Genomic DNA, 9267 nt, shown 5'->3' on the forward strand with positions numbered 1-9267 from the left:
CCGCAGAACCTGTATTTCCTCTCGAGCAGTTGTGGATTGATACCTGAAGGCGAGGTGAAATGAATTCAGGTTTTGGAATCAGAATCCTGGATTCCAGTGCTTTACGGGCTGTGCCACTGAGTCGTGGCATTACTCTGGACAAGGCAATTTACCTCCCTATGACTCTGTTTCCTAGTTCCTAAAATGCGTATGCAAGTATCCAGCACAGCGCTGTACAGCAGAAATATTCTAGTCACATGTAACTTAATTTTTTTGTAGCCACTTTAATAAAGCAAAAAGCAGATGAAATCAATCTTAGTAAACTCAGTGTATACGAAGTATTTCAACATGTAATCAGTATAAAACATTGAGATATTTTGCGTTTTTTAGTATTGTTTTCAAAATCTGGTATTTCACAGTTTTAGCACATTTCGATTTGGCCTAGTCGTATTTCAAGCGCTCAGTAACCACCTGTGGCTGTTTGGACAGAGAAGATCTACACTGTAGGCTTGTCTTGAGGGATATAGAGAGCAAGACGCCCAGTAGAGGGCCTGTTGCGCAGTACGCTTTTCAAAAAAAAAAAAATCTTCATTCGCTTTCCAGCTTTGGAGATGATATTAGGCAGAGTAATTTCTCTCAAGAAAGTATACTATCCAGTCAGGGGATCCACACAAGTAAATAGTTACAACATTGATAGATTTTCTGATAAAGAGGAGGTCAGGGTGCATGGGTTAACAGGCTGGGGAGACAGCTTCTCAGTGGAGGTGGTGAATTGTGCTGGGTCTTAATGAGCAGGAGTTAACTAGGGTGGGGGGGGAGCAGAGAGCAACACTCAAGTTGTTCTGTGGCACGAGGATATAATTTGTTATATTTGTAAAGTATCGGGGAGCTCAGAATTGGAGTATGGGTGTGTGTGCATGGAGGGGTGAAGGAGTGGTAGAGAATGAAGCTGGGGTGTGGGAAGCCCCCTTGAAAAGCCTAAGACAGGGAAGGCCTTTGATTTTATCATTTAGACCAGTGTTTGCCACAATTCATGCTAACTAGTCCTGTTAGATGTTCCGTGAAGATGCTTCTCCAGTCAGGTTATGTAAAAAAAAAAAAAAAAAAACCTCTTTTCTTCGACTCCCGCTGAAAAGTCTTAACACTTGTCAACATATTAAGAATATATTCGATAAGAATAAGAACCACTAAAAAAAAAAAACCTGTTTGCTTTTGTTTCTCATTAGGTTTTTATGGATAGCGTCCCTTAAAACTCAGCAGAACAGATATTTCTCAAAGGCAAACTATGAAACACCGAGTCTGGCTTTGGATATGGAGAGTCTGAGGCACCTGTGAAACATCCAGGCACAGAGTAGTCTCAGTTGGCGATAGATTTAGGGGCTAAGTTTGAGTGGTAGAGAAAACCAAGTGTGGATGAGCTCTCCTAGGTAGGGCACATAGAGGGGAGAGGGAGCTTTTTGGAACTTTCTTGAGTTTATCTCTAATTCAGAAAAAGTAGAGCGTAGGCCCATAGGTAACTGAAGCCGAGGAAGAGGGGCTTTGCCAGAGTCACACAGTGGGATGTGTGTCAAGGCTATGATTTCATCATTGGAATTTCTATGTCCGTTTCTTCTTACCTCTCCCATTGGTCTGTGGCTTCCATTATCAGTGGAGCCACGGTGGTGAAGGTTCTCTACGCTTAAAAAACTTCAGCTTTTGCATAAAAGTGAACATGGATTAAGGATCTTCGCTGTGCTAGGCATTGCGTTGGATGCTTCCTCATAACAGACCTTTGAGGAGGCCACTATTAGCCCCAGTTTACAGATGAGAAAACTGAGGCTCAGAGAGAAGTAGCTTGCTCAAGGTCTCATAGAGGGGAGGCTGGTTAGAATAGGCCAGATGAAAGAGGGCTGGGAGTTGTGGGAAGAGGTCTTGGTAGGATGCAAGAGATTGGAAATGAGGTATTAATATTTAGTGGTTCTTAAATAAATGTTAAAACCTGGAATTCAGAACACTTAAGCAGATAAAAGGCTGACTGTGCCTTTGTCCACCTGGTTGCGGATCCACCAAGTAGTTATTGAAGAGTACTGGGCAGGGGTGATGAAGTTGGCTGGCCTTTGACCCAAGGGCCCTGTCCTTTCTACTCAGCCGACTTGGAGCTACAGGAGGTCGAAGACTTCCTTGGGGAGCTGATGACCAACGAGTTTGATACAGTTGTGGAAGACGGGAGTCTGCCCCAGGTGAGCTTATCAGGGCACAGCCGCCATCTCCCTACCTGCAGTCTGTCTTCTCCCCAGCTATTTCAGGCACAGACTCTTAGCTGTGAATCTCTGTTGCCTGGAGGAAAAAGCGTGGCTTTCCCCAACCCTGCCTGCCTTCTTTTCTTTCTTTCTGTACATCATTCCCATCTAGGCCTGTTCCTCACCCCCATCCCAAGGGCAGGTCAGGCCAGTCCAGGTCCATTTTCACCCCCGCTGTGTTTACCATTGTTCTCCAATAAGATTACTTTTCCTTTTACATCTTCCTTCTTTCGAAGCCCAGTTCTAGAGCCTTCCCTACTAGTTAGGCCCTGTTTTGATGCTTCAGGCCCTCACTTCAGCCCTTCATATGTGGCAGCTTCATTGGTTAATTCCTTGGGGAGGAAAGAGCCCCATTCTCTTCTGGAAAATTCCAACCTACTCCCCTCTGTTGCTTCAGACACGGGCTGTTTGTATAGTAGATTCTATACAAACTGGTTGAATGTTTTCTTGGTAGGTGAGTCAGCAACTGCGGACCATGTTCCACGACTTCCAGAGGGGCGATGGGGCTGCTCTGCGAGAGATGACCTCCCGGATTACTCAGAGAAAATGCAAGGTCACAGCCACCGCACTTAAGGCAGCTAGAGAGACTGACGAGGATGAAGATGATGCGGACAGTGTGGAAGAGATGGAGGTGAAGTGGGTGCCCGTGGGTTGGGGGGATACGGATGTTTTCAATTTTCTGGGAGAGCAGCTAGATTCACCAGGAAGTGATAAGGGGATAGTAGTGGTTGGCGGTAGTGGTATTATCCAGAGAGGGCAGGGGACCTTCCTCAAGTCACACAGCCAATCCTGGAAAAGCTGGAGCAGAGCCTGGGTCACCAATGGTCAGTGTATTCAGCTCTCTTTTCTGTCTCCCCTCCAGGTCACAGCTACAAATGATGGGGCTGCTACCGATGGGGTCTGCCCCCAGCCTGAACCCTCCGATCCAGAGGCTCAGACTATTAAGGAAGAGGATATAGTGGAAGATGGCTGGACCATTGTCCGGAGAAAAAAATGACTGGCGCTGCTGGAAATGGCTTTGGGCCCTTGCTTGCTAGCTCTGAGAGTCATTTGTAGGGTTTCTTTTTTTGAGGACTGCAGACCTGTGGACTGGTTACCCCATTCCCACCCTGTCCACTGTTCCCCTGTCTAGCTCCCTCCAAGGGAAGGAAAACCTAGGGTCCTTGGTCTTGGTGGTGGGGGGACCTGGTCCAGCACATTCCCTTGGGCCTTTAGTTAACATCCAAGTGACGAGGCCAGGTTCCCCAGTACAGTGTCTTTCCGGAAGATGGGGATGAGTGAGTGTGGGTGTAGCTGGGGGAGGAGCTAGATGCCGGCGGACAGTGGGCAGCAGGTGGATTTGGGGAGGAGAGGACCAGCAGCAGCAGCACTCAGTGATACGGGGCTGGCTGGGTCAGCAATGGTGAGATGAACATGCAGGTGGAAGAGAGAATAGTTGAAGACGTGACGGAGAATAGCTCTGGAGCCTCTCGCTTACCCCACCCCACGCACTCGCAACAGCTCTGTACCCCTGCCCAGAACTTGCAACCTCCCAGGAATGCTCCCTTCCTTTAGCCCAGCCTCCAGCCCTGGGTTCCCTCAGGAATTCGAAGACTTTGGCTAGGTGGTAAGCTTGGAAGAGCTGGGCTTTGTTTTCTGTCTCTTCTAACCTCTTTCCTCCTTATCCCATCCCATTTGAGTTCAGGGGTAAGGGTTAAGATCTTAATAAATAATACCTTACTGTTTAATCTGTGGCTTGACCTATGAGTAGTAGCCTTAGAATCCGCCTTCTGGGAACTGAGCTTCAGCGTTTACAAGGGAGCGGTTTCTGGGCCCACGCTAGCAGCCTGGTACTTTGGACGACCAAACGTGGACGGACGGAGCACAGCAGTGCTACGAAAGTTACTGTAAGCCTGAAATAAACTGTATTTTTCTTTAAAAAAAAAAAAAAGTATCCATTGTCCTCCCCCCGTTCCCCTGTCCTGCCCGGTGGCCCTGCCATGGGTCTGGACGATAAAATACTGGGTAGCCTTGGGGCCGGGTAGAAGCTGTAAGCCATGGGAGAGGCAGGAGAGGTCTAGTTGCCACCCCCACGTGAAGTCGAATGTGTGAAGACACTGGCTGAGGAGGCAGGGGTGGGTTGGGGCCCCAGGGTAAGTGGCAGAGCTGGCACTTGAATCCAAATCTACCTCTGGTGCTTTGTGGGAATTGGGTAGAGGCAGGATCTGTGGTAGGGTATTGGGGGATGAGGGGGAAAAAAACGACCTAATTCAGGTGAGTCTAGCAACGGCTCCCACCCTGCCTGGGGACAGGGATTAATAAAAATTAACATCACTGTAGGAATATATTTTTTAAAAGCCCACGTTTTGTGAAAAGATTAATTAAAAAACCCAAGACCCAGCATTCGGGATTGAAAGTGCCCGTGATGGGAGTTCAAGTATTGACTGAGCTGGGAGGGAAGGGGCTGGAGCCCCCAATCAGACATGGGCAGCTAGAGTGTGGGGTGGGGGCTCCCAGTTTGCCCTAAACCCTCTAGGTCTTATCTCGGGTCTGGGGGGATTCGGGGGGTTCAGCAGTGGCTCCTAAAGCGGCCACTGGTGCCTCCTCCATCTCCCTGTCCTCAGACAATGTGGGCCCCGGGCAGAATGTGTCCCCACGGCCTGCCCGACCAAGCACAGCCATCCAGCGTCGCTGTAGTTCCTCTGTCTCAGGGCTGAAGTACCAGCTGAGGTGGCTTTGCGTGATCTTGAAGACGTGCCTTCTGTCAGGCCGCTCCCCTGCCTCGGGTGGTCCCACCTCAAAGCCAATGAGGGGCAGGCTGCGCTGGGCTTTCACATCCTGGGGGGAGGAGGGACAGAGCTGGGGCCACCGTGGGGCTAGACCTTTCCCCCTGCCCCAGCTTCTAGCTGGTTTGCATATGCTGTGTCTTCTTTCTCCTGCTGAGGAACCTTCTGTGGCTCCAGTGTTATCAACAGGAACATGTCACAACTGGGGCTAAAACGTAGGCTGGTTTAAATACCTGTCTCCTCTCATTCCACAAAACTGCTGGGCTAGTCTGTTTAGCCTACCAAATGTTTTCAGGCCTTTGTCTATGCTATTGCCCCTATCTGCATACTTTTTTTTTTTTTTTTTTTTTTTGAGACAGAGTCTTGTTCTGTTGCCCAGGCTGGAGTGCAGAGCCACAAATGTGGCTAACTGAAACCTCCACCTCCCAGGTTCAAGCAATTCTCCTGCCTCAGCTTCCTGAGTAGCTGGGACTACAGGCACATGCCACCACGCCAGGCTACTTTTTGTATTTTTAGTAGAGACGGGATTTCACCATGTTGGCTAGGCTGGTCTCAAACTCTTGACCTCAGGTGATCCAGCCTCTCAGAGTGCTGGGATTACAGGCATGAGCCACTGTGCTCGGCCCCATCTGGATACTCTTACCCACTCCAAATTGGACCTAGAAGTTCCCCATCTCCACTCCTTCCAGGAAGCCAGGCTCACAACTCATCCTGGTTTGTGTTTTTTTTTTTGTTTGTTTTTTTTTTGAGACAGAGTCTTGCTCTGTCGCCAGGTGCCACGCTGGAGTGCAGTGGTGCGATCTCAGCTCACTGCAACCTCCTCCTCCCGGGTTCAAGCAATTCTCCTGCCTCAGCCTCCCCAGTAGCTGGGACTACAGGCGTATGCCACCACGCCCACCTAATTTTTGTATTTTTAGTGGAGACGGGGTTTCACCACGTTGACCAGGATGGTCTCAATCTCTTGACCTTGTGATCCACCCGCCTCGGCCTCCCAAAGTGCTGGGATTACAGGCGTGAGCCACAGCGCCCGGCCCATTCTGTTTTTCCCTACATACCTTGGCCCACAACCACTCCTTGTCTCTAGCCAGTCTTCGTCTCTCAAGGGTTGGGGTTCTGAGTTCCTCATAGAGATGGGCTCACCTTATCCTCCAAGGCCAAGGAGAGGTCAAGGACTGGCGGTAAGGGGATAACCTGGCTTTGCCAGGTGGCTGAAAGGACCCGACAGAGTAGGATGCACACCTGAGGGGCTCCGTAGATATACAGCACCAAGGGTTCATTTTCAGGGACCACGAACCATGCCTTGTGCCATCCTTTGCCACCCTTCTCCATGTAGTGCAGGAAGCTGCAGATGACACTGTTCTCCGCAGCCACCGAGGCCTGTTTCTGTGGCCAGAGACACAGGAAGCATCAATGTTGACAGAGGGCGTAGCCTGGCTCCTCTTGGCTTTAACGCTCCCTCAGTATAGGGACTCCTATTCCCGTCTCAGATGAAGATGTTCAAGCTCAGGTGCAGGAGTGATTTGTGTAGTGCTACCCGGGGAATCAGCTAGAGCTGAGATTCAAAGCTAGATCTGTCTGCCTGATTTGAGCAACCGCTGCTGCCTCTACAGGCCAGTGGAAGGAGTGTGCGGATCTCAGCAGGGGCATCTAAAATGCCAGTCAGGCATTCTTTCTTCAGTCAGGGCTTTCATTCCTCAAGCCATTCACACATTTATGCCTCACGTTTTTTTCTGTCGTTCATCACACATCCATTTCCTACACTCAGTGAGAGGTAATCTAGCATTGTGGTTTTAAGGGAGTCTGTGGGTGGTTAATGAAGTCTGGCTTAGAGTCCCAGCTCTAGATGAAAATGCATCGACTTGGAGGGAGAGCAAATAGGGCTGATGTGATAATTAAATGAATTAATAAATGCAAAGTGCTTAGAATAGTTCCTGGCACAAAGTAAGTACTCTTTTAAGTGTTAATACCTACATTTGTTTTTAAAAAACTCCAAAATTGAGTATGAATTCTCCCTAATGTAAAAAAAAAACCAACTCCAAAATGTATGTATGTGCATATATGCCTAGAAAGATAGGATAAGCCGTAACAGTGGTAACTTCTGGGTAATTTAAAAAATCTAGTTCTGCCACTCATTTGCTGTGTGACTTGGGCAAATGACCTCCCTGGGCCTCAGTTTCCTCATTTGTAAAATAAGGGAAACAATAGCATGGGCAGATTGGTTACCCTGGGATTAAATGTCTAAGTATTAAAGATGACTGTCTTTCACTCACTCTTGCCCTCATTCTACTCACTCCAAGCCTGGGTCCCGTGAGCACTACTGTTTCCCAGATGCCCGAGCCTCCTCAATCTCACTGGGTAGAGTTGCAGCCCATTTGCCCACTGTGGGAGAGTTAGTCAGGGGCGTGGCTCTTACCTCCAGGATGGACCTCCGGCGCTGGGGTGTATGCTGGCTGCAGGCTGGACTGCTCCCAGGCACCCCGTGCAAGGCCACATAGCAATCAGTGCACACACGGTTGGAGCGGTTGTTGTCATAGACGAGGCGGGCCCGGAACTCGGAGCACTTCCCACAAACCACCTGGGGTGGCAAGTGGGCAAGAGCAGCCTGATTCCAGCGGGTCTTCCCTTCAGCAGACTGCAGCCTCCCCCCGCTTGGAGGGTACCCACTCTGCGGCAGGCCTTTGGGCTGCCAGGCTGTCCCCTCCCTAGCTCTGCCCCTGCCTCCCAACACTCACATGCCCGCAGGCCTTGCAGTGGTGCCTGCGTTTGGTGATAGAATTGAAGGGCTCCTGGCAGCGCATGCACATGGTGACTTCCTTTTCCCGGATGGGAGTAGGTGCCCGCTTCCCAAGATCCACATTCTGTGGGGAGGGCCAGGTCTCAGGTCAGAGACAGGCACTCCCCAACCCAGTCCAGCCAGCCCTTGTCCCTGCTCCAAGGCTTGCATTACCATGGGGTGGGGATGGGGTGGGGTTAAGGGGAGCAGCCATATTCAGAAGACCTGCCTTTAACTCTTGGCTTTGCTCCTAGCTACTGTGCTACTGAAGACAAGTCACTTCTAGTACATTTTCTGGGTCTTGGTTTCCCCAATGACTTCTCTGTGGCCCTACCAAGGAAGGATTGCTTCTGAGGTCGTGCATTGCCTCCCTGGTCATTACTCACTGGGAAGGGGAAAGGATCATCTCAAGGTCAGGTGGGGACTTGGAAGTCTGGAAGGGGTCCCAGTGCAGGGGAAAGAGGGTGGGGACTCTTACCGGAGAGTTGGGCGGGGTGTCTTCATCTTCCCTGTTTGTTGAGTTCAACAGTTTGAAGGTCTCCAGCGTCTGTTCATGCTTCAGGAGGGTGGAGTTGATGGCCTGGGGAGGGGGTGTAAGAAATGAGAAGTCAGATCACCCCACAAACCACCCATTTCTACCCTCGCCTCACCTTCCTACACCGTAGCCTGAAGTTAGAAAAGCTGGGTTTCAGACCCAGCTCTGTCGCTGGTAGGTGGATGACCTTGAATAAATCCCCTCCCAAATCCAGGTCTCAGTGAATAAATCCCCTCCCAAATCCAGGAGGAGGGGGAGTGGTGGCTGAAAAACCTCAGGTGGCTTTCCTGGCCACCTTCTGGGCTTAAGATTTTACAGAGCTTGACACTTTCACCTTATACACCCTCAGAGAAACCAGCTTCCTAAAAGAGTTTGTGAGTTTCTGCTCAACCTCTGCACCTCAGTTTGCTTATCTGTAAAATGGGGATGGTAAAGTTTGTTGAAAGATAGGGGTCTGGGACCATTCTGGTTAGAGGTGAGTTTTGAGGGAGAATCCAGCAACCCCTAAGAGACCTGTTAATACTCTTCTAGCCCTCTACCACAAAGCCTTGGATGTTACCTGGACCCAGTCTTTCTTCTCCTCCTCAGTCCTTGGGGTGGGGAATAAAAAAGAAAGATACTTGGTTAGGCAGGCCCACAAACGCAATCGGAGTGGTGAAGAGCAGGTGTTCTAGAGTCAGAAAGACCTGAGCTTGACCCTCTGCTTATTCACCTATTACTTATATGGCCTTGGGCAAGTCACATAATCTGTTTGGGTTTATTTATTCAACAATTACTAATACTTGCCAGACCCTGTGCTAAGAACTTGGGCTTCAGAGAGGACCCTCCCCTCAAGGAGCTCATGGTCTAGTAGAGGAGATAGGGACAATACAGGGAGATCGATACTATGACGGTGAAAATAAAGCCGAGGAGCCCAGAGGGGACATGCCCTAGTCT

The 9267-nt window shown here is 49.8% G+C and overlaps 2 protein-coding genes across 2 annotated transcripts in view; one reads left to right on the plus strand and one right to left on the minus strand.

The window, feature by feature from the left end:
• TSR2 (TSR2 ribosome maturation factor) overlaps window positions 1-3985 on the plus strand; it is a 4490-nt gene extending 505 nt beyond the window's left edge. Inside the window, exons 3-5 of the mRNA XM_017519663.2 lie at window positions 2107-2198; window positions 2713-2889; window positions 3121-3985. Of these exons, the coding sequence (XP_017375152.1) occupies window positions 2107-2198; window positions 2713-2889; window positions 3121-3255 (404 nt within the window). The 3' untranslated portion in view covers window positions 3256-3985. The remainder of the gene's footprint in view (window positions 1-2106; window positions 2199-2712; window positions 2890-3120) is intronic.
• Window positions 3986-4139: 154 nt separating this feature from the next.
• FGD1 (FYVE, RhoGEF and PH domain containing 1) overlaps window positions 4140-9267 on the minus strand; it is a 51186-nt gene continuing 46058 nt past the window's right edge. Inside the window, exons 13-18 of the mRNA XM_017519661.2 lie at window positions 8891-8921; window positions 8275-8376; window positions 7756-7881; window positions 7437-7598; window positions 6263-6406; window positions 4140-5075 (exon numbers count right to left, since the gene is read on the minus strand). Of these exons, the coding sequence (XP_017375150.1) occupies window positions 4770-5075; window positions 6263-6406; window positions 7437-7598; window positions 7756-7881; window positions 8275-8376; window positions 8891-8921 (871 nt within the window). The 3' untranslated portion in view covers window positions 4140-4769. The remainder of the gene's footprint in view (window positions 5076-6262; window positions 6407-7436; window positions 7599-7755; window positions 7882-8274; window positions 8377-8890; window positions 8922-9267) is intronic.

This window comes from Cebus imitator, unplaced genomic scaffold, assembly GCF_001604975.1.
Source record: "Cebus imitator isolate Cc_AM_T3 unplaced genomic scaffold, Cebus_imitator-1.0 Scaffold763, whole genome shotgun sequence".
In the NCBI taxonomy this organism is placed as follows: Eukaryota; Metazoa; Chordata; class Mammalia; order Primates; family Cebidae; genus Cebus; species Cebus imitator.